Source organism: Neopelma chrysocephalum, unplaced genomic scaffold (genome assembly GCF_003984885.1).
Source record: "Neopelma chrysocephalum unplaced genomic scaffold, ASM398488v2 Primary Assembly neopelma1_66, whole genome shotgun sequence".
NCBI lineage: Eukaryota > Metazoa > Chordata > Aves > Passeriformes > Pipridae > Neopelma > Neopelma chrysocephalum.
Window position 1 is genome coordinate 1681882 of NW_020897725.1, and position 24390 is coordinate 1706271.

General features: G+C 35.3%; 1 protein-coding gene across 6 annotated transcripts in view; it reads right to left on the reverse strand.

The window, feature by feature from the left end:
• The window catches only part of CSMD3 (CUB and Sushi multiple domains 3), a 621549-nt gene that overhangs the window by 427189 nt on the left and 169970 nt on the right, over window positions 1-24390 (reverse strand). For all 6 annotated transcript variants that reach the window (XM_027684441.1, XM_027684440.1, XM_027684437.1 and 3 more), the window contains exon 5: window positions 5397-5604. In XM_027684441.1, coding sequence (XP_027540242.1) covers window positions 5397-5604 — 208 coding nt within the window. The remainder of the gene's footprint in view (window positions 1-5396; window positions 5605-24390) is intronic.

Below are 24390 nucleotides of genomic sequence, written 5' to 3' on the forward strand. Positions count from 1 at the left end.
ATATGAATATTCATTTAAACATACTATTTCTCTATAAAAGACTGTATGTTATTTGTCTAAGTCCTTTCTAAACATATTCCTAATATTTTGAAACTTTATTAACAGAGTTTGTAAGCTTGGATTTGGTAAAAAAAGCCAAAAAGTGCAACATTATGACAACACCTGAAGTTAAAATATAATTATCTTCTTACAAAATGAAAAAGAAAATCTACTGTGACATCCATGAACAGTGTGTGTAAAGCTACTGGCCAATCAGTATATTGATACTATTCATTTAAAACTAAATGTTTTCTCATGTTTTTTTATTTGAGCTTCCAATCTTCATGAATTATGCACTTTTTTTAAAATGAGAAATGGCTTCACAAAACCCTTACAGGGAAATTATGATTGTTTTAAATTTGTAATGAATAAATTAAAAATTTCCCTTCATTGTCCTGCAAAGAACAGTAAACAAATTAAGTCCACAATATAAAAAAAAATGAATGGAAACACATCCTCTGAAAAGTTCATCAGGTATGTTACTGTGGTGGGTTGACCCAGGCTGGACACCAGAAGTCCACGAAAGCTTCTCTATTATTCTCCTTCTCAGCTGGACAAGGGAAAGAAAGCATAATAAAAGGCTCATGGATTGAGATACGGACAGGGAGAGATCATTCACCAGTTTCCATCATAGGCAAAACAGATGTGACTTGGGGAAATTAAAACAGTCAAATCAGAGTAGGAATAATAAGAAGGAAAAAAAAAATCTTAAATACACCTCCCCAGTTTTACTCATGATTTTCTCCACCTTCTTTACCCGGAGCAGAGCATGATAGGGAATGAGGACTGATCACACATTGTATCTGCCACTCTTTTCTCCTCAGGGGGAGGACTCCTCACACTCTTCCCTTGCTCCAGTATGATCCTCCCCAACTTCTCCGAAGTGAATCTTTCCCATGGACTGAAGTTTGTAATAAACTGGTCCAGCATGGGTCCCTTCCACAGGGCACAGTTCTTCAGGAACAAACTGCTCCAGTGTGAGTCATGCATGGGGTCACAGTTCCTGCCAGAAGCCTTTGGGCTTCCCAGCCTCCTTTGAGCATCAACATCTGCTCCAGCATGGGGTCTTCCTCAAGCAGCAGGTGGATATCTGCTCCACCATGAACCTTCAGGGGCTGCAGGGAGACAGCCTGCTTCCCTTCATGTGCTGCAGGGAAGTCCCTGCTGTGGTGTCTGCAGCAGATTTATATATGAAAAAATTATAATTTGGCTAAAATCAGAAATAGATGGTCTAGACAATACTTCAATTTATTATGGAAAATTCTATGTTTCCCTTGCATTCTAGGAAAATATAATAGGAAATACTTTTAAATATCTGAGAATACAGTATCAGCAAGAAAGAAGTGAGGTGAGTTGATTTGCTTTAAAAAAAGTAATCACATCATATTTCAAATTCACATGTGATAACAGAGTACTTTAGATGCCCTATTATTTTGTATGAACTTGACAGTGGTAGGTCAATTATTAGAACACTACACAAAGATTTTTTTAGAAGTCCACTCTTACCCAGGAAGAACAGAGCTGAAATCTTTGGACTTTTTATCATGCTACAAATTAAGTACATTTGCCCAACAACATTTGAGACACTTACACTCTCAAAACACCTTCACATTAAGGCACATGTAAACAATAAAAATTTTGCATAATGTGTTCCTTGTAAAGAAAATGTGATCTTTATTCAGACTACATCCATAGTTCTCTGAGTAAAGGCTTTAAGCACATATTTTATGACAACCATTATTTTTTACCACTTTCCAATCTATCCACCAAAAATACAGTAGTTAATTCAAAACTTATCAACATTTCAAATTCAATTAATCTAATACCTTTGCTGGTTTTTTTGTTTTGTTTTAGGCTTGTTTGTTTGTTTTTTGGGGTTTTTTTTCTCTGTCATAACCAAGCTCTCCGAATATGTATGAAGGAAAATTGTCAGCTTGTTTTGCAGCAAGAGCTAATTTAAGCTGGTAATGGGGAACAGAAGATATAGAGGTAATGTCTTCGCCTAGGAAAGTGTGAAATATATACTGTCCATCCTCATCAGCTCTTATCTGGAGAGTGCTCTAAGCACCTCTTTCATAGACTGTTCTGGGAAGGAGGTTCTAACACTTCATCTATACTATTTAACTAGTGTTTTAAAAATTGTCTTAATATTTCAGACTAGAGTATATACTTGAATCCAGGTTACCTGTGTCAAAGCAGCCTAGAGAATCAATCTAGTTTTCTGCTCAGTGATTAGTAAATATTCCACTAAAAGTGACCAACAGCAAAATATGTGAAAGATTCCAACCAGAGCATCCTAGAGGCAAGCATTGGAAACTCTTACATGTTCAGATATTCTCAGAAGATTTAACTCCGAACTTCTATATGCTGGATATCCCATAACGACATTGCTATTTCTTTCACCAATTAATGTCTCAAACCCCAACTTTTCACTTGGGCAAAAAGGAACATTTCATTAGATCTTATTTAATTTTTATTGTTGTTGAGAAAAAATGGTGAAAATAATTTCCTCAAACTAATAATTTTCTTTGTTTCACTTCCAAAGTACAAAAAATGCCTTAGTTCAGCTTAAGTTACCAAACATCAAAATAAGCAACAAGACAACAAGAACCCTGAAGGGCATCTACAGAATTTTTTTCCACTACTTAAATGAAAATGGCCTACCAAGATTTTCTCACAAAAAAGACTTGGTATACCTGAAATATTGTAACAACTAACTGGAAGACTACGGAAAATTAACACTTCATAAAGAATTCCAAGTCGTCTCATGGGTAACTCCAACCTATCTACTTGATGTATGTTCTGGCTCATTGTTTTACTTTGAATCAAAAAGTAGGGATATTTTGTTACACAGCAGATGGGTAGAAGAAAAAAAATTTGAGTTTTTTTTTAAATCAATACGTATAATAGTCATGTAAAGAACCAAAGTTTCTAAGAAATTATTTTATAATAATACTTATTATCCAGATCAACCATTAAGTTTTTAGTAATTTTTATAAATTATGTACCTTTTTTTTCCAAAATTAAAGAGCCTGGTTTTAGATTAGCTAAAGTCTAAGGGGATATAAAGTTTACCGTTCTAAATCTAATTAACAAATTGTTTTTAATTAAGCTTTCCAAATCTGTTTTTCCTAGCATATGGGGGGGATACTTTCCCATAATTGAACATATCAATCTAATTTAGGGAATATAAATGACAGGCTAAAAAAAGAATATGCTTCCAGTCTGCTTCTCTACATGAGCAATTATTAAATTAGCATTGTAAATTTTTATGTTTTGTAAACAGATAATGGGAATTTCCATATATAAAGTAATCTTATTATATCATTTGAATATAGCCAAAGCCTTTTGCAAAACAAGAAATGAAATCATTGTGTGAAGCTCATGACTAAATACATAAAACACATTCAAGAAAAATCAAATGCATATTTAGCTATTCAAATGATTAATAATGTCTGTATGTCATTGGTATTCATGGGCAGGATGGGCTCACTAGCCTTCTGGCAATCATCCTAGAAGAAGGACAACTCTAATTCCAAATCCAGGCAGATGGAGCTCGTTTAGTCCTGTAAGGCCATCCATCTAAGAGAAGGATACTCTAATTAAACCTACATCCTGAGGACCTCGCTGCCACCATCCAAGCTCTCTTGGCCCCAGCAGATGAACCTTAGGATTAAAGGGTGGGTCAGTTCCGTGCACACTGTGTCTCACCTAAAAAATCCATTGCGCAGGCTCGAAGGCCTTACCCACATTTGCAAATGTAGCTGGTCCCTGTAGCAACAGGACCAGCGCGCTTGTAACAAACGTGGGCAGAACCCTCCCCAAATCTTCGTTCGCGAAGCCTAGCCATAAATGAATGCCATTGGTGATATCTCACTAATTATTACAAATTATTTTTTAAAAATTATTTTAGCTGACAACTAGTTCAAAAGATTTCAGTTTAAGAGCTAGAAGAACTCATTGGCAATTAAGTAATATTCTAATAGAGATAATTAACTATGTAGGTAGCAGTATGAATTAAATCAAATTGTAAAACACTGTTCGCTAAAGTTTAGAATTAGTCTATAGACTTCCACTACACCCTAAAGTAATAAAAAATATTTTACTTACAAGCATCACTTATAGAAACCAATACTGATGCTTTCAAAACAATGTAATTATCTAATTCGGGATATTTTCTTGTGATAAAATCAAAAATAATTTTGTTTATTTGGTCTATGCTATGTTTAGAGTAGGGTTAATATCGATATTAAAAAACCAAGAGTCTACTGAATTTAATGTGTCTAGACAACCACCTGTTGTATCACCTGTTGTTCACACGCCTGCCTGCTGTGCAGAACCCCCATAATGCTTTATGAGCCAGTTAAGAGTTTAAGATTTTACTGGAGATCATAACTGTTATTTATGGGTTTGTATACATCCTCTTTTTTTGTGAATCAATAGCATGTTTAAACCAATAAAATAAACACAAGGATTTGTCATATTGACATGTTTCTTGAGTACTGCGGTTCTGTGTTACCGCAAAACTACCACACCAGAAAACCAAAGCGTATATGATTTATTTTTCCTACTTAAGTGAATTTGATCTTGAAACTGGATATCTACTACTCTATTTGTTGGACTTGTTTTACATCATCTACATAATGCATCTACACTAAGATCAAGAATTGCAGTAGTCAAAATAACAAAAATTTTATTATTACTGTTAAGTCAACAAACAAACAAACAGTTATAAATACTTCTTAATTGTAGTATATTTGGAGTAAAACCAAACCCAAAAAGTACTGTGACTACTCAGTCACAGATCAGGACGGAAATTTTTAGGTAAATATATCACCAACCACACTCAGGGCAAATTATTTAGTGCTGTGTACAGTTCTCTGCACAGAAACTCCTCCAGAAGGAATCTGTGACCAACAGGTGTGGTCAGTTCTAATTCCCCCAGCTCTGTGCTGAAAAGGCCACCATGCCATTCACTTTCTGATATTATGAAATTCTCTGTAGGCTTCACCAATCCTTACCAGGGCCACAGTCCATTCCATTCCATTTCTAAATATGTACATTTTAAATACAATAATGGTTAGAATAGTTAGATCTACAATGAGGTGAATGAGTCTACAGTGCCCTTCATCTTGATGCTAAATCATTGGACTATATTTGGAAATAATTTTACAGCTGAAATTGGAATATCAACAATTATGCCATGGTAACAATCATTAATGTGTTTTTTTATTTTGTTTCATTTTTTTTTTAATCAGCAAGCCTACCTATTGACAAAAGGAAAAGTAACAAAAAGTTCTACTTCCACATTTCACCATATTTTTTTTACCACATTAAAATTGCAACATTTGACTTACCCTATTGTAGGTGGTTCAGAACCTTCTACTTCCAAATAATCATATTTTTCTTCCATTTGGAAATCTGTAAATATGAGCGAGATAGTATCACCAGGCTCTGCAACAATTGTCCATGTGCAATCTGCATTATTATGATATTCATTAGGAAAGTTGGGGCTCGAGATGATTCCACTGGATCCTCTCATAGTTCCTCCACAAGCATCCTCAGCTGTTAAAAAATCAAATAATTATAAATATCATTAAAATTACCCCTTAAAAATTGATACTTTCTTGCTGAGGATAGAACTTTATTGCCTTTTAGGTGAACAATGACTCAAGATTTTGTAACACGTTTGACTTAGAATGCAGCTTCAAATTTAAGGTGTTAAAGAAGTAATTGCTTCATATTTCAATTATTTAAGAATTATTATACTTTTGCCAGCACATATTTTTTATGATCTACTACTTATTAGTAGATTACAAACTTTGATTAGTATTGTTTCACTCACTTTACAACAGCATGCAAAAATGTCATTATTTCCTCTTTAACCAAAAATGCTTTCATAAAGCAAGTTGAGTTTAATCCCTATCATATGCAGTCTGACATGTAATGTGCAGCAGTCACGTTATATTGAGAAAAGAAGCATGAGAATCATACCCATCTTATGCTAATTATATTGTTATATTTTATTTTAGTGAGCATTCTCCAATAATCTTTTTCCAGTTTTCAAACAGCTGATCAGTTTTCAAAACAAAGCCATTCATGAGTGATTTCTTAATGTCAGATGCAAGATACTTTCACAATTAAGCTGTTTACATCAGAGTCATTTTAATGGGTACAAGTTTTAATAAATCAATTATTTCAAATTTGACCATAGGAATACATTCCTCACAGCATGTGAATAATCATGAAATTATTTTACCAATTACCACAACCAATTATTTTTTGTGAGGGTGACCCTTGACACAAGAATGCTCTATTTTTTAGCATACATGATGTGACTTTTGGGAATGGTCCTGGGCAGGGCCAGGAGTTTGACTCAATGGCACTTTTGGGTCCCTTTCAACTCAGCATATTTTGTAATACAACCTTATACTGAATAAACTAGGTAAACATTGGATTTATAAAATTTATAGAATCAGTCCTAATAGAACTAATTCTACGAGAAAACAATTCTCAAATGACTGATGTTATGTGTCTTCTTTATTAATTGTGTGTATGCCTAATAACTCAAAAACTGTTCTTGAAGATCTTATGGTAAATTTTTTTCTGTGAGCTAATAAGATTGTTCAGCACTGTAGTTCCACTTTCAAAAATGGAAATACCTTTCAAATAACTTACATGGAAATATTGCATTGCTTATTCAGTTTATTAGCCAAATGTTTGAAGCATACTTGAAAAACAGTTCTTTTTCTGCTTAATTAGAGTGCTAACATGAATAAAACTTGCCCTAGAGTCTGAAAACCCAGTCAATACTGATGAAAAATTAATGAAAAAGATAGAAAAAAACCTTTAAGAAGTATAGCGTCACAGAAAAAAAACTTCTGACACATATAATGGTTCAGTTCTAACAGAAAGAAAAAATTCATGACTGTAAGAAATGTCTTAATTGCAGCAGTTTAGGAGTTTAAAATACTATGTTTTGTCTCCAAAAAATTTTGCTAAATTATGCCATGGACAGATAGAAAAGCAAAGTAAAAACATATCTTAGATTTAATCTCACTATTTAGCCAGTGCACTTTGAATCCACTAAATACAACAAAATTGAGAAACATCATCACATCACAGGTTTTGGTCCTTTACTGTGAAAGGAATAAAAAAAAATAAAAATAATAATAGTAATAACAGTACTGTTTTCATGCATTAAGGACATTCAGAAAAATAATTTTAAATTGCTGGTTAACAGCAGTAAAATGTCCATTAAAAGAATGGGTAACATACTTGTTCAACGATTTTGAAGGAGTTGTATATTGATTTTTAAATATTGATTGGAATGTTTTATCAAGTACTGATTTTAAAAAGTTCTTACAGGTAAAATTTCATAGCTAAATTCTTGAAGCTTTTTCAAACTGGAAAGACAGATAGTTGCCTGTGAATAGCTTTTCAGCTCATGTAATAAGTTAAAACCAGAACATTAGAACCGTCATGAAAGACTAAACACTTTGGAACAGCTTTTGCAGACTCAAAAATAGAGGTTCTTTTGAAAAATACCGTACTACAGAACTCATGTTTTGTTTTTCAAAACTCAGTTACAGAGTAACCTATCTTAGTTCCTAGCAATATAAAAAATTGCTTACTAACAATGTTGCTATATTCTACAAACACTCAAAAAAATTAGTGTGGCAGCACTAACTTAACCACAAGCAATGTCAATGACTGTGTCAATCTGCTATTTTGAGCCACATCTGAGATTTTTGCCAAAATTTTTGCCACATCTGAGATTTTTGCCACATCTGAGATTTTTGCTACTAGCAGCAAAATGGCCCAAACAAATCATCATGTATTTTGTTCTGATTCATGTAGAAAATCTGCTACAAATACAATTATTATTATTATTAACTACTTTTATATAGCACACTATAATCAAGTGTACACTAGATATCATTTTAGTCTCTGTAATGCAAGCATTAGACCAATAAAGAACAGAATTACTGTGCTGTGGTCCTATTTTCCTCCACTTAGAATATCATTTGCTTGTGATTTAATTGGTTCCTGATCAGATTCCCACAGGTAAAAACTCCCATCTGGGAGAAGGCTTACAAACTTTAATCCCCATGCACATGTTTGGTATCTTAAATTGTGAAGTCACTGTAAAAAAAGATTTGCTCTTCAGCTAAATTGTCACACTGTCAACAGCAATTCTATCACTGACAATGCATAGTGCACAAGACGTTGACAAATAAAAGAAAATGTAGTAATTGTTTCTGTGGAATCCGCACGGAAAGAGCACCTGTATTTCTTTCACGTTGCAATAGCATAATTGCTTAGATGCCAGCTATGAAATTTTATGAACAAAAAACAAACTGGTGAGGGAACAGTTAGGAAGACTAACAGTGGTTGATCTCCATCAATGTGCAACAAGCCCAGCAAGGATAGGTAAACAAGGAAGAAAGAGAGGAAAGATAATCTTTGCAGTGATTTTGGTACAGAACCCTGAGAACCTCTTTCCCTGCCTTTCCGTAACCTTCTGAATTAACTTTATCAAACCACCAAGGTAGGAATCCTCAAAGATATTTAAGTGTCTAACCCCCTTTTCCCAAAGGGACAGGCAAACCCATTTGTGGGACTGTCTTTGCCCAAGGACCTCGGTGTACTTGATGGGTAATGCAGGAGGATGGTGAGACCTGGTGTGTGCCTCAAGATTTAACCTTGGGAGGAAAAATCTTGGGGTATTAATATTGGAGGGAAAATAATTCATGGTGTAAATTGTATGTTGCAGGAAGTGAAGTAGCAGGAATACAAGAACCGATGGAGAGCAAATTTTGTGAGGAGCAAGGAGAGTGCAACAGTGACCTGGGCTGGGCTGGTGTTGGTACGCAACGATTAAGCGTGCTGCTTCTCTTGTCCTGACCACCCATCCTGACAAAATGGAGCCCAAATCATGGCCTGTTTTTGAACATCTGGAGGGGTGGAAGAAACCCATGAAATGGGAAAATAATATCTATATGTGAAAGGACAGGGGATAGTAGTTAATGAAAACTTATTAATCTGTATTTTGGGTATAAGGATCCTTTAAGGTTGTAGTATAAGTTGTATATGTATGTGTTTTATGTTCTCAGACCTAATACACACTAAAATCACTGCAATAAAATGTAGTATGTAAACAGCAGTTAAGCACATGAATGATTTGAAAGAATTGTGTGTGTTCCTGTCCTTTTAATTTCCAGTTATCAAATATGAAGTAAAACATTTACAGGAATGGTGAGAAGACAACACTTCAGTTAAGACTTGATAGAATCTGACATTTTTTGTTCAATTACAAATACATAGCTAATACTGATGATATTTTTTTAAAAATCTACTTTTAAAATTCATACTCTATATTTTCAAATTAAATGTATTTTGTCATGTAGTGGGAAATTTCATCCAACAACAGTCTTGCAAATGTGATATGAAGGCATAAATGCAAAAAACACACATACTGCCAAGATGTCACTTTTCCCAACATACTTCTCTGATCTTAACCATATGCTGAAAGTGGAAGATTTTTCAGAGTGATATGCAAGTGGGGACTTGGCGTAGAAAAGCTTTTCAAGATATTATGAATTCAAATGAAGATCTATGTTTGAATATGCATAAGGGCTTTTATGCAGAGGGAGTATCACTGATATAATGAGTGATGATTATGAGAGCAATGTTTTGGCGTTGATTTTTATTTTTTCTTTCTGTGGGCATAGATTGTTTTTAGTTATGTACATAGATACCTACAGCTTTTATCTCTCTCTCTTTTTTTTTTACACAATGTTATGGTCAAATGCCCATTAAAAGAAATAATGTGAAATGTTTAGATGTTCAAATAATTTCTGGTGAAAATTAATTTAATAACATTTCATATTTTATTTTCTTCCTGATTTGCTGTTCACTGATCATTTTTCATAACAAATTTTGAAAATAAATTTCTCTAGTTAAGTCTTATTTAATTTTCTGCTTTTTCTTGTAGGTTTCAGTGATATTCACAATAATATTATATAAATACTGAATTGTAAATTTCAATAAGATAGATGATCAAAGACAGGCAATGTTATCAGGGATTTGTAGGCCATGCAAATTCATGTCTTCCATTAAGAATTCAATGAGATTGCATGGTAGATCAAGCTTCAATTTGGCACACAATATATGGCATCATCTTATCTATCTAAATATTTATAATGAACAGAACAGTCAAACTTAAGTGCTTAACTCATCACAGAGTAATAGACATCTGATATCTATTCTTGAAAATACTGCAAGAAAAAAGAGTACAGCGACTTTCCAAGTTTAAACAATGATCTTTAGTATAGCCAACAGAAGTTCTGAGCAAGCTGAGCCACATTTTAAGAAACCTATCATGGAAAGCCAAGACGAATCGCAGTAATTCTCTACACCTTGATCTTAGCCACACAAGCTCTGTGAAATTCTTGGCGCACACTTCACACTGTAGTTCAGGTACAATCCCAGACATACTGTTGTCTGCTCTTTCAAATTTTAGACATTTTTATTTCAGACAAATTATCTGAGCAATCTAAAGTAATCAGCAACCTAACACCCCTTTTTAAGCATTTTACAGTCCTCTTAATTATTACTCAAATATACACATTAATAACTACCTTTCATATAAGGATCATGAAAACAATCCATTCTTTGAGAAACTCGAGTGCTCTTACAAAGAATGTAATATAGGCAAACACATAACACAATTTACTGATTCCATTAGTATGGAGAAAAACAACTTTACCTGTTTCTATATAACAAACACACGTGTGTGTATCTGCACAAACTCTATCTATAGATTTTTATTTGTGGCTCAACTGCTGCCTTAAATATTGGTATCTAAATTTTAGGATTTCTGATGGGCAACTGAAGAAAACAGGGACCCTTGAAATGTCATTCTCTACTCCATCACCCTGTTTTTATTATACACTGAAAATAAATTAACTACTTAAATGCATAAAATAATTATGTGGAAAGTGAAATGTAATGCTAAGTATTTTTAGATGTTTCTAAATGGAAGGTATTGCTTTTTATATCTCACTGAAAAAACTCATGATTATTTGATGTAATAAAGGAGAAGAGAAGCTGAAATTAGTTTTGAGATAAAAATCCTTGATGTTTTTTTCCAAAACCACAACCCTGTAGTCTAAATTCTGATAGAAAAAAAAATAATTTTGCAATAAAATTCTACCAGTGTTTTCTAAATAAGATTTTTTAAAAATTACCTTCATTCTTGAAATAAAGGGTAAAGAAAATGAGTTTATCTTCTCCAAGCAGTAGCTTAGCATAATAAAGCAAATATTGTCAGTTAAAAAGACAGCACACTATCTTATCTATAACGTAACTTATAAAAACATTTATGAACCAGAAAGTAGTTTCTTTTCCAAGAACCTTGTCTCTTTTTGTTACTTCAGAAAGTTTGCCAGAGGTTAGGTCTAAACAACAAATGATAAATCTCATCCAAATAGCAGCCCCACTGAAGACTGTTTAGGGAAGGGCATTTATGTTTTCAATACGTGCTCCTTATGAATGTTTTCAAATATGCCTATAACAATTATATAGAAATAATCACTGGGTTGGTTTACTGTTTGGGGGTTTTTTTCTTTTTTTTTGGATGAAGCTCAGAATTATCTTATCTTAAATATTATTACTACAGAAGCATTTTATGCTTAATATTTCCCTATATATGTTTATACACTCAGATTTTTTTTACAGAGCACAGCATTGAGAAGCAGCTTCATAACACTTTTTCAGCTTAATTTTCCACAAGTCTGAATTTGCTGGTTTATCCATCAGTAACTTTCACAAATTTCCAATGTCACACTTGGCCAGTGTTTAATCCAATACGCTCCAGCTATGCAATTTTCTGCACATCCTATACTGCTTTCATAAAAAACAGCTTAGATTTTGTTTCTTATTAAGTTTCTTCATTGGCTATGCTACAGACAAGCAGCATAATGGAAACCATATAGCCTGAAGTGGAAAGTCCCTTAAAAAGTTAAATTTAATTTTAAAGTCCATAGTATAACAGTCTGATTATGAAAATTGCAAACAAACACAGTTATAGATTGCATAGTCACAAAAATATCTTTCAGAAGCTCCAGAGGCGATGTCAGTTCCCTCAGCTCTCACCTTTGCATGAACACTAACTCCTTGTGTTTCCTGCCCATCTCTCTTGGACAGTCTGTATATGTCTACTGCAGGACTCCAGAAGTGCCAACTGCTTTGCTGTGGCTCTGTCATATTAAAAATATCATTGATCTGCAACTGAATATGAATTTACAATTCATGTGCTTCCCATGCTACATGTGTTTGTGTACAGGCACTTGAGAACTGTCTCTGGTCACCTCTCTTCCTCAAAAAGAGCGCAAGAAAACCCCTCATCACTCTGTCCTGTGCATAATCTGCCTGATCCTGTTCCTTGATTAACCTGCAAGCTTTGGTCACCAATCACAAAACCCCCAGTTTAAAGACTTCTCACTAGGTTAGCAAGATCTTTTCCTACTAAATAAAAATGAGCTCTCCAACTTAGTTTCAATAATGTTCAGAGTCAATGAATAAAAGAATGGGTCTGTACAGTATAGAGAACAGCATATGTAGTATAATGCATATTGCATTTATTTTCATTTATTATTCTGATACATTCTAAGAAGTCTAAATATTACGAAAGATATAAGTAGTATCTGAGAAACATTTTATATATTGACTTTTTCTACAAACCTGCAGTAATAAAAAATGTCAGCCTTTCCTCCTAATTTATTCATAAGAATAACCTTACAGGTTCCAGAATTGAAATATAAAGACTGTAAAACATCCATCAACTGAAAATCTTTAAGGATAGCTTTGCAGAAGATTTGTCATCAATGACTTGCATGAAGTTCATCCAGCTTTTGAGGAGAGGGACATAAAACACTTCTTGAGGACAAATGGAAGTCTTATTTTCAATGACGATTTGTAAAACTCACGGATTTTAAATTCCAAATAAACCCAGTGATGACTATAAATTGACACGGTTCACATCCTCAAATCTTTCACTTCGCACTTGTGTGCTGAACGTACCTGTAAAATTTATACAGATTCGACAGCTAGAAAAAAAATAAATCAAAGAAAGGCACCAAGGGGAGCACGGGAGGACATGTGCAGATGAGGATGCACAGAAGGATGAGGGTCAAAGGGAAGCAGCAGCTCTGTCCCCTCGCAGACCCTGCATAGGCTGCTGGCAGGCTGAAGGTGAGCATGAGCAAGAGAGTAGAGAGCATGAGTCAGGCTGTGGCAGGAGAAGGCCGAGCAAAAAGGGTTGTTCTCCAAGTTTTTTAAGCTTTTGTCTTCTTTTGTTCTGCAAATCCTGAATCAGTAACTAAATGTTTGTGTTACCTGTCCATAAATTAAGTTTCAGTGAGTTCCTCAGAATTTCGAGTTTTTTGCCCCAAGGAAACGTCATGTTGTGGGTGTGATTTAGGTGACTTGGGCTCTTCTGAACGGTTACTGATAGGAAAAGTAAATGTTTTCTAGTAAACAGTGCACAGAGGTCTCATTTATTATTTTATCTATAAAGAAGAAGGCAACATTTAAACATTGTTAAAATCTTGGCACATAAATGCAATAGTTGGGTTTTTTTACAAAAAGAAAAAAAATGGTGTGCAGCCTGCTGAACTCTTACCTATATATTTAGAAAACATTAGAAGCTGTTTGGTTAAAAATGTACATAGGTGATTTTTTTTTTTATTTTTTGTTTTACTAGGCCAAGACTTGAGCAAGAGAATGAAACACATATTTTTCTTACATAAAAATGAACTTTGGGGAGGGATTGATGCTTTTATTGCTTACAAACTAAGGTAATTTAAATGAAAATATTTGAACAGGGCTTCCATGAGCATAACAGAAGAAATTATAGAGATTTCTTGCTGATCAAACTGTTTTCTATTGCTTTGTGAAACAATAAAGCTTAGCGGCTCTGCAATGTTAAGATATTAAGTCAGATTTCATAGTTCTCAAGCCTGATACTTGCTATTTGAGTTGCTGAAGGGCAGAGGGCATAAGAGTAAATTTATTAAAAATGGAATAAAAAAGAGAGCAGAAATTACTTTAGTTAATTGTTTCAACAAAGAAAAGGAAAAAGAATACCTAGCAGTAAATACTTCAATTCGTCAATTTGAAATTTAACTATCTTTCTTTCTACTTATTTTTAATACTACAAAGAACAAACTTTTTCTACTATGGATTGAAAATGTAATTTTGTCTTTAAAATTTGTCTTGTCTTTATACCAAGCATGACGAATATAAGAGATGATAAATAACATACTTGAGATTTTAGAAATTATTAGGGATCTTGTGGTTTGGGTCTTTTTTTCATTTCTGTAAAAAAACTACATCAAAGCATGAGTTTAGCAACGGCCGATTTTTACACCTGGGTTTGCAGTTTTGCCTCTGAACCACAAAGAAGTTATTAATGCACCTGTAATTGAGAAAAGAAAAAGGATTATGCTAATGTATAAAATAAGAATGGTAAGACGTGTTTTAAAACTGCTGGCAACTAAATATCACGTAGCCGCTAGCTCCGAATGAGTACCTAAGTATTCAAAGTGGCACTTGTTTTATTTATCTGTTAATATTTTACTGTATAAAAGACATTTGTTTCTGTTCTGTGAAAATCAGGTGGTGGGGCAGGAGGAAGGCTGAATACCAGCCATGGCACCCAGAGTCATCCGACACTGCCTGCAGGGATGACCAGTTGGCACTTCCTTTGGGATCAGTTTACAGCTCTCAGCTGGAAGGACCTTCTCAGGTGAAGAGTGCAGCAGGCAGGATGTTGAAGAGCCACCAAGGAAAAAACTTGCACAAATGAAGATTATACTGGGTTTATGTGGTGAGGTTTTGGTATCAGGGGGCTGCAGGAGTGGCCTCTATGAGAAGAGGTCAGAGGCTGCCCCCATGTTTGATGAAACCTGTTCCAGACTACTCTACGATGGAGCCCCACCATGGACCAAAACGGAGGCAATCAGCAATACTGGTGGTGCCTCTGTGGTAACATATTTAAGAAGTGGAAAAAATGCTGTGCAGCAGCACAGAATGGAGTCAGGAAAATGAGAATGCAAACCTGCAGGCAGCAACATCAGTGAAGAATGAGAGCGAGAAGGTGTTATAGGCTACAGGAGCAAAAGTTCCCCTATAGTCAGTGGAAAAGACCATGGCAATGGAGGTTGTTTACCTGGAGCTCATGTTTGCCTGGAGAGGCTGGGGAACTTCTAGCCTCGGAGGTTTTCAAAAGTGAGCTGCACAAGACCCTAAGAAAACATATCTGTCTTGAAAGTCAGATTTGTGAGGTGTGTTGAATTTGATAACCTCTTAGGGTCCCAAAATAAGTTCTCCTATCATTTCTATGATAGCTTAGAGATAGGACAGAAAAATAATAACCGAGTAAATTGAAAACCAAAAAAAAATGAAGAACTTCTACTGTCTGAATTAATTTATTATTTTTTTTAAACTTCCCTGCACATAATCTAGTAAAACATCAGAGCAAGATCAGGGTAAAAAAGATTACTTCCCTTTATTTTATTTTCAACTCTCTTGGCCTGATTCAAAGTTGTATTTTTTCCCTCAGAACACATGCATTGATTTTAAGCTTTATACCATCCAATGGAGAAAGGATTGCAGTCATTCTTCAGTCATTTTTACCCTAGTTTTAAAAATGGAATGAGACCACTGGGGTGTCTTTTTATGTAAACCGCCATGCAAGCAACTCATAGTAATTTTCTACATTACATTCAGTATTGGACCTTAGAGGCACAAGAGTCTGTCATAACTTTCATTGTCTAGTCCTTTGAACCTTCTGGCCTAATGACAACTGGATTACAAGGAATGTGCAGTTTAAAATAATTTACTTTTATGCAATGAAGAAAAATGCAAATGTTCATCAAAATTTCTTCCTAAAATGTACAATTCCATATGCTCATGTTTATAAAACAACTAAACAAGAGGGTGTATTACTAAGCATCATGCAAAACAGAAAGCACAATTTCTGTGGCACATTTGTGATCTCTTTACTCCTGTAATGCTATGTTTCTAAAAGAATTTGTCTTTTATTGAAGCACAAAATGCCTAAGGATGACAAAATTTTTTCAAGATTTCAGAGTCAAGATTTCTGTAGTTGCTTAGTTATGCAGAGACCTTAAAATTCAGAACTCTGGAATGTGAACTGTGACTACTGCTTTACCAGAAGAGAGAAGCAGGACTTAACCTCTTCTGAAGACATTTTCTCAGCCAATTTATGACTGCTTTGGCAGCTCCGTTATCTTGTTTGCCAAAATTTATCAAACTTAAATTAAGTCTGCCTGTATTTGAGAAGTTCACAGACATGTTCAAATTTGGAAAACTAAAATCAGAAATTGAAAGAAAAGATTTTTACACCACAGAAGCATGTGGAAATAAGAGTTTCAGTGTTCTGCTTGAGTGACGTATGAAGTTTTTCAAGTAGAAGTTGAATATATCTCCAGCACTTTAGCAAAGTTTTTAAGGACGTCTCCTGTAAAAACCTCATAGACAAATTGATAAAATACAGGGTAGATGAAGAGTACTGAAAATTGACTGAAACAGTTGGGCTCAAAGGGTGGTGAAATGCATGAAGCAGAATGAAGTCCAGATAGACACCAATCACCTCACATCTAGAGCACTCTGACAGTGCTGGTTGTCTGACCAGTGCTGGGGATCCAGACATTATTGGGAGAGTCTGAGAGAACTAGGACTGTTCAACCTGCGGTAGAGAAGGTTCAAGGGGAATCTTATCAATACTCGTAAATACTTGATGGAGGAATAAAGAAGATGGAGTCAGGTTCTTCTCAGTGGTATCAAGTGAAATAACAAGAGAAAAATTTGCACAAACTGAAATAGAAGAAATACAGTTTAAGCACATTTTTTCCCACCGTAAGGTTGATTAAAAACTCAAACAGGTTGTCCAGGGAGGCTGTGGGGTCTGTATTCTTGCAGATTATCAAAACTCAATGGGACATGGCCCTGATCACCCCACTCCAGGTAGTCTCGTTTTTAGCAGGGGGACTTGGACTAGATTATATTCAGAGGTGCCTTCCAGCCTCAGCTACTGTCTGTTTCTGTGATTCTGTGACATGGGAATATTAAGCCCTCACCCAGGTCAATAGCTGAGTGCATTGCAGACTGTGGAGAGCCATGGAAACCAGGATACTGTAAACAAGAATTAAGTGTAACAAGCTTTGGCACTGGCCACAGATCAATAATTGTCCGGACAACAATACTAGAAAATGGTGGAAAGGTGGAGAGTCTAGGTCATTGTGGACTGATCCGATCCTCTACAAATATGCTTATCTGTAGAGATCTGATGGAAGTATTTTAATACGGCCATACAAAATCACATGGAAGCAAAGTGCTCACAGTGGAACTATTGTGTGTTGAAGCCAAGTGCTCAACAGTGCACCAGCACTGAGAACAGCTTTAGCAAGCATTGCCTTCCCTGGACACAACTCATATCCACTCCGGAGTGGTGATCACAGTGTATCTCAATGAGAGTAGGGTAAAAGCTTTAACCTGACACATTTATCCCTCTGATTTTCTACTTAAAAGACTGAGCTCTGGCAAGTACATTTTTCAGTATTCTTTTCCCCACCCTGACAAATTGCAAAGTGAATGCACACACATGCACAGACCTGTTCTTTATATCTTTATATCTGTGCATTTTGTCCTTTCAACATAATCAAAAAAGTTTTACATGATGGTTTTTGTAGCAATGGATTTATGGAAAAAGTCCTGCCAAAGATGGACTGGTGAATCAGAAGTTTTTAATGTTGTTTAAACATGTGTTAAGATGGCTTGTTGCAGAGTCAGTGCTCCTTCTTCCCCACACCCTCTGTAAAGACCTCTTATCTCTCAGGCAGGAGTGTCCTGGGAAGATGTCCTAAGGTGTTCTCATTGGTCTTTTGTTAACCCCTTCCTTATTTGGCTGTTAACTCCCTACCTGATTGGTTTTTTGTAAGACCCCTCATCTTAAATGGGCCCCTTTGACCCTCCCAAGAGCTTTATAAACCCCTACCCCACAATAAACTTCCTCTTTCGTCCGTCTCTCCCCTGGTGGTCTGGTGAGTGCTCCTTTGTGGGGTCACAGCACCACGTGGGTGGGGGGCAGGGTGGAAGGGCATACTCCTTCCAGGTAATGGACTGAAGACGAGGCCTGAAGGTTCCCCCCTCCAACTCATCTACCGTTAGGTTTTTTACAAGAGCCTTGTCTTTAGAGCCATAGAGACCTACAACACATATCCTTCTTATTTCCTACATCATTCACTCATCAGGTAGTAATGGCATCTTCAGAGCCATTTTGGTTTATGATAGAGATGCAAAGCATTAAAGATATGTGCCAAAAATCAGACTTTTTTTTTCCTGGAAAATTACAATGTGTAGCAGTCAACCTAAAATCCCAGGTCAGTGCCCATTTCACTACTTCAAACTTAGAAAGTGAATGGATCATGGTCCAAATGTTTACCTTTTATTTTCAGTAGCTTTTTATCAGTTACTGAAAATTTCAAAATTCAATTGCTAGGACTTAAACATATGCCAAAAGATTGAATAATGACCTTTTGAAAAAAGCAATGATAGCAGAACTGAGCTAATCATAAAAAAAAAAAAAAACAAACCAAACATCTTTCCATTGCTATTTTCAAATAAGTGTTTTGCAATACATTTATTGATGTTAAGAGTCACAGCACTCTCTATGACTGACTACAGTTATTAGAGGCACTTCCCAGACTGAAATAGAGCTGAGTTGAAGAGCAAGTATCTAGAGAGGCATCAGTTTCAGAATTAAAGCTCTGAGGTCCCTGATGACAGATCTCATAGTAGACCACCTTCCTGAAAGAACACAGAAAGGAATTCTGAATTCTGAAAAAACTTATCTTTATTATCATATTCACCCTTTCCCCCCCTATTCATCCTCCAGAAGGATATAGAATGAAAGAATGGTTTGGGTTGGAAGGGACCTTAAAAATCATCTAGTTGCAACCCCCTACCACAGGCAAGGATACCTTCAGAATGGAAGACATTGAACTGTTTTCTTTTATAAATCCTTATTAATTATTAATTATTATTAATAATTTATAAATCTTATTAAATTTAAAACCTTTTCAGGTTATCAAAAAGGCCGAATACATATTGTTGCTGTCAAAAGTGCTCTCCTGATAAAGGTAATTAAAATTAGGATTTACAGTATCCTGCTAACATGTGTGATAATTCATCACTATTTATTTGTATCATGTTGAAAATGAAATATCAGATTACAATGCTATTGAAGTGCCTGGATGAAATAAATAGCAGAAGGGAATGAATATGGACATCTTAGCTCAATATACCCAACTTCATACTCTGTCTCCTGTAGCCAGAGCAGAAATCTATTATTCAAAAATTAAAGTGTGTGAATCAGGATATAATTAATATTTGTTTACCTTGAATCCCAATACAAGCGTGCTGAAACAGTGTAACCAATGTAACAGCATAACCAGTAGTACATAAGTACCTAACCATAAGTACATAGTGAGACACAATACACAAGCTTTTTTGAGAAGTATGTGAGCCATGTGATCACCAAAGGAACAAAGATATTTTTAGATGTGCATAGGAGGTATCCACATAAAAAAGTTGCAATGTAAGATAAGCACAAGTAACTACAAAGTACTGTCCTGACCATTACGTGAGACTGACTGTCAAGGATATGTGTTCAAGACTCCAACACCCTGATATATACATGTGGACATATTTATATATTCAGTTGTAACATTTCTCATCCAAGACTTGATACATCACACTGTTTATGAAGATGACGGGATGGGATGGGATGTGTACTGATGGATAGATTTGCAATTCCATCTGGCATTACGTAGGATTTACTAAAGCAATATTTTTACTCAGTAAAATATTTAGAGGTAGGTGAGGAAAAACCCAAGGTCAGCAGGGTAAATTGATATCAAAAGAATTTTAAAAGATTAATTCTTAAATGAACTGGGCTTTAATATCATGCTGACACAATGTGAATTCCATTTATGTGTCTAGGCACCTTCAGCAAAGGTGCAAGGAACAACAAAGAAGATCAACAAGAAAAAACAAATTGGCTGAGGAAAGTCATACAATTAGTTGGCTGCCGAAGTATTTACATTAAGTGACAATTCTCAATGCACACAATGTAAAAATGCGGTGATAAAATGCATAACATGCTATTTTCATCATGATGTCAGTGTAAAAGTTAGAATCAAAGAAAACCACATTTCTTACATTACAACACAGACTCCTGAAAGTTAAATAATTCAACAACAGCATAAATTATTGTCATATAAATTAAACATTGTACTTAGGAGAACATAGTGCATATGATTCCTTGTATAGCAAAATGCAAGAGAAGCCCCAGATTGCATTGTTGAAACTTGATACTGAATTAACTATATGATCACTAAGAATTACAGTTTGGCTTCTTCCCTCTACAGCACCTCTTGAATCTATAGCTGAGCTTTTAGCAAATTTTGCAGTAGTGACACATTTTCAAAAACACTGCTAAAATTTTCATGAAAATAAGCAACTGGATAAATTACTTCTTCCATTGCAAAATTCACATACCAGAGAGTGAATTCAATCATACTATTAGGCAATGAAAATTCAGAGATGGGATAGCACCAGAAAGCCAATATTTGTGTTACATCCAACCACCACAACAGAAAAAAAAGATTTTCACCTTGTCTTTTTTATTTGCTTGTTTTTGAAGGACTAGATCAGAGGCTGGATATAACTCAGCAAATCTCTTACTTTATATTTCAAATGTTGAGAAAAACATTGATACTTGTGACTGCATTAATTGCTTTTTTCACGTATTCTAAACTGAAATTGTTTCTGTAAGTGAATATATTTCTCTCCCTGTACAATAACTTCAACTAAATAAGGTTCTTTGAGAATTCCAGAATCGTAGAATGGTTGCGGTTTGAAGGGACCTTATAGATAATCTAGTTCCAACCCCCCTGCCATGGACAAGGACACCTTTCACTAGACCAGGTTATCCAGACTGGCCTTGAACACCTCCAGGGATGGGGTACCCCCAACCTTTCTGGGCAAACTGTTCCAGTGCCTCACCACCCTCACAGCAAAGAATTTCTTCCTAATATCTAATTGAAACCTACCCTCCTTCAGCGTTATGCTGACCCCCTTGTCCTATCACTACACACCCTTGTGAAAACTCTCTCTCTAACTTTCTTGTAGGCTCCCTTTAGGTACTGAGGGCCTACAACTATTGCTAGTATTTTTGAAACCATATTCTACTTTCTTCCTAACATATTCTCTAATGCTGAAATTCCCTATACTTCTGCAGAAATTATTAAAAATTAAGATCAAAGAGTTATGCTTTTAAAATATTAGAACTTGTGAAAAATTAAAAGTGTAGTTATCAGCCTGTGGTATACAACCTCAAAAATATGAGTGAAGTAAATTACCTGAAAAATAATATCACAAAACTATAGATAGTAGGTCACTTCATTATAGTATTTATATAAACATATGTTTATGTACTTTTTAAATAATTATATATATTTATATAATATGTATAAATAATATACTCAGTATTCATATTATTATATGAAGTACACGGATGAAAAATGTGTATGATTATTGTTAGATTTTTTAAGTAAATTATATAATATTGAAAACACAGCAGATTTATGAAGTTTATCTTCTCAGGTTTTTTTTGCTTTTTTTTTGAGAAAATGCTATGCTACAATGAACAAATCTTTACATGCCCCTGAGGCAATTAGATTACTTGCCTTTCATTCTGTTAATTTGTAAACAAGGAAATTTTCATGTTTTTCCTCTTGACAGAGTGAAAAACTCTTTATTTGAATTCAGCAAAGGGAAATGTACCATTTTTGGTAGAACACACAATGGTTATCGATAAAGGAAATGCAGTAGCGTCTAAATATGTTGTTTGACAAGGAAAGAAAAAAAGAAAAGAAAACATAGACTATACAGTGTTGATATTCAAAAGTTGTTTGGGTTTGTCTTTTTTTCAAAACAGATTCATATACATGCAAGGAAACATATAACTAACTGTTCCCCTGGAAAAATTTGTTTCCACTCGTATATATTTATATCCTTACATGCACCTTTTCCATTCCCCCAGCTTTGACCTTCTTATTTGGTCTTTTAACAACACCCTATAATCACTGTATTTTTCTTACTTATTATTTTATTTTCTGTCCCATCTTTGAGTTGTGAGGATTTTTTCCATTAACAGTGTCAAAATTACCTGTTCCATTTCTCAGAATCTTCTTGCCTGCTATATCTTGTCTTCTCTCATGTTTCTTCTTACTCATAGTCTGGTACTTTGAGATAGGTTTTTCCAGTAATTTCTTCCACTTTGCATTTGCAGGATCCGCTTAACATATGGAACTGGAAATCTCACCTAACTTTTATGTACATACACAGTAGACTTCTATATTTGAGCTAGTCACCTTAGGCTCTTTTCATAATAATTTATGAGAAATAGACACTTTCATGGTACACCATATTAGAAGTCTAGTATGGGTATGAAGTGGCATGGTTTTGGGAGAGGGGGATACAAGGATGGCTTCTGTGAGAAGTTTCTGGAAGCTTCCCTCACGTTCAACAGAGCCAATGCCAGCTGGCTCCAGGATGGACCCACTGCTGGCCAAGGATAAGCCCATCAGTGATGGTGGTAGTGCCACTGGGATAACATATTTAAGAAAGGGATAAAACCTGCAATTTTAACTGGAGAGAGGAGTGAGAACATAAGAGAAACACATCTGCAGACAACAAGATCAGTGAAGAAGGAGGGGGAAAAAGTGTTCCACATGCCATAGTAGAGATTTCCCTCTAATCTGTGGTGAAGACTATGGTGAGGCAGGCTGTCTTCCGGAAGCTCATGGAAGTCCATGATGGAGCAGACAACCACCTGCAGCCCCTGCAAGACCTCATGCTGGAGCAAATGCATGCATCTAAAGGAGACTGTGACTCCTGGCAGGACCTGTGGCTCTTTGGAGAGAGAAGCCCACGCTGGAGCAGGTTTGCTGGTAGGACTTGTAACCTTGTGAGGGACCTACACTGGAGCAGCCTGTTCCTGAAGGACTGATCCCCATGGAAGAGACCCATGGTGGAGCAGTTAGTGAAGAACTGTAGTCCATGCGAATGACTCAGTTTGGAGAAGCTTGTGGAGGACTGTCTCCCATGGGAGGGAGCTCACACTGGAGCAGAAGAAGAGTGTGAAGAGACCTCCCCATGAGGAGGAGTGGCAGAGACAACATGTGATGAACTGACCTCAACTCCCACTCCCTCTCACCCCTGCATTATTTCAGCGGAGGAGGTAGAGAAAATCATGAGTAAACTTAAGACCAGGAAGAAAGGATGGGTGATGGGAAGGTGTCTAAATATTTGATTTTATTTCTTATTATCCTGTTCAGATTTGATTGGTAATAAACTAATTTCCCCAAGTCGAGTTTGCTTTGCCAGCGACAGTAATTCTAAATTCCTGTCCTTACCTGGGCTTCTATACTGAAGATGGTTGGAGGAATACTTCACATTCTACCTGTTCCAAACCCAGTGAAATACGTCTCTGATTTGTAACTTCACTTAAGTTGATCTTAAAGGAAATTTTCTAACTCTTTTGTTCATCTATCAGCATTCCAAACTTCTAAAAATTTTGAGAACTGCCATCAAATGAATTAAAACTGTTATATGGTGTTAATGTGAATTAGTCACATAATATGAAAATGAATTATCATGAGAAGAAAGGGACATATGAGAAATGGAAAAAAAAAACCAGTTTCATTTAAACTCTTTATTTTTCATAAATCCCAGAACAGAATATGAGGCTTCTATTACTAAGATAACACAGTTTCATTTCCATTACAAAGACAGATTTAACAATGTATTTACTGCTGTCCTGCTGAACGAATCTTTCATTAAAATGTTTTCTCAGCTAAATGATGTTTTTTTGCAAGTACGATTTCTCTGCAGTTGTCATCAAACATCTCAAATGCATGCACATAGTTCAGAGCCCAGTAGAAATGTTTAAATGCAAAAATTTCAGTCCAAGAAAAAAACCCACATTCTGAGTGTTAGTATTCTTTAAAAACTACAGAAATTCAGATATGGAGTAAACAAGTTAGTAAGCTGAGGTAAGTCACATGCCACATCCTTCTTACAATTTTTTTCTTTTTTCTTAAAGCTACTAGAAAAAGTAAGCATGACAGAAAAATAGGAGTCTTGATCACATGTCCTCCTTTACTCTCAGTAAGCAAATAATCACATCCCCTTAAT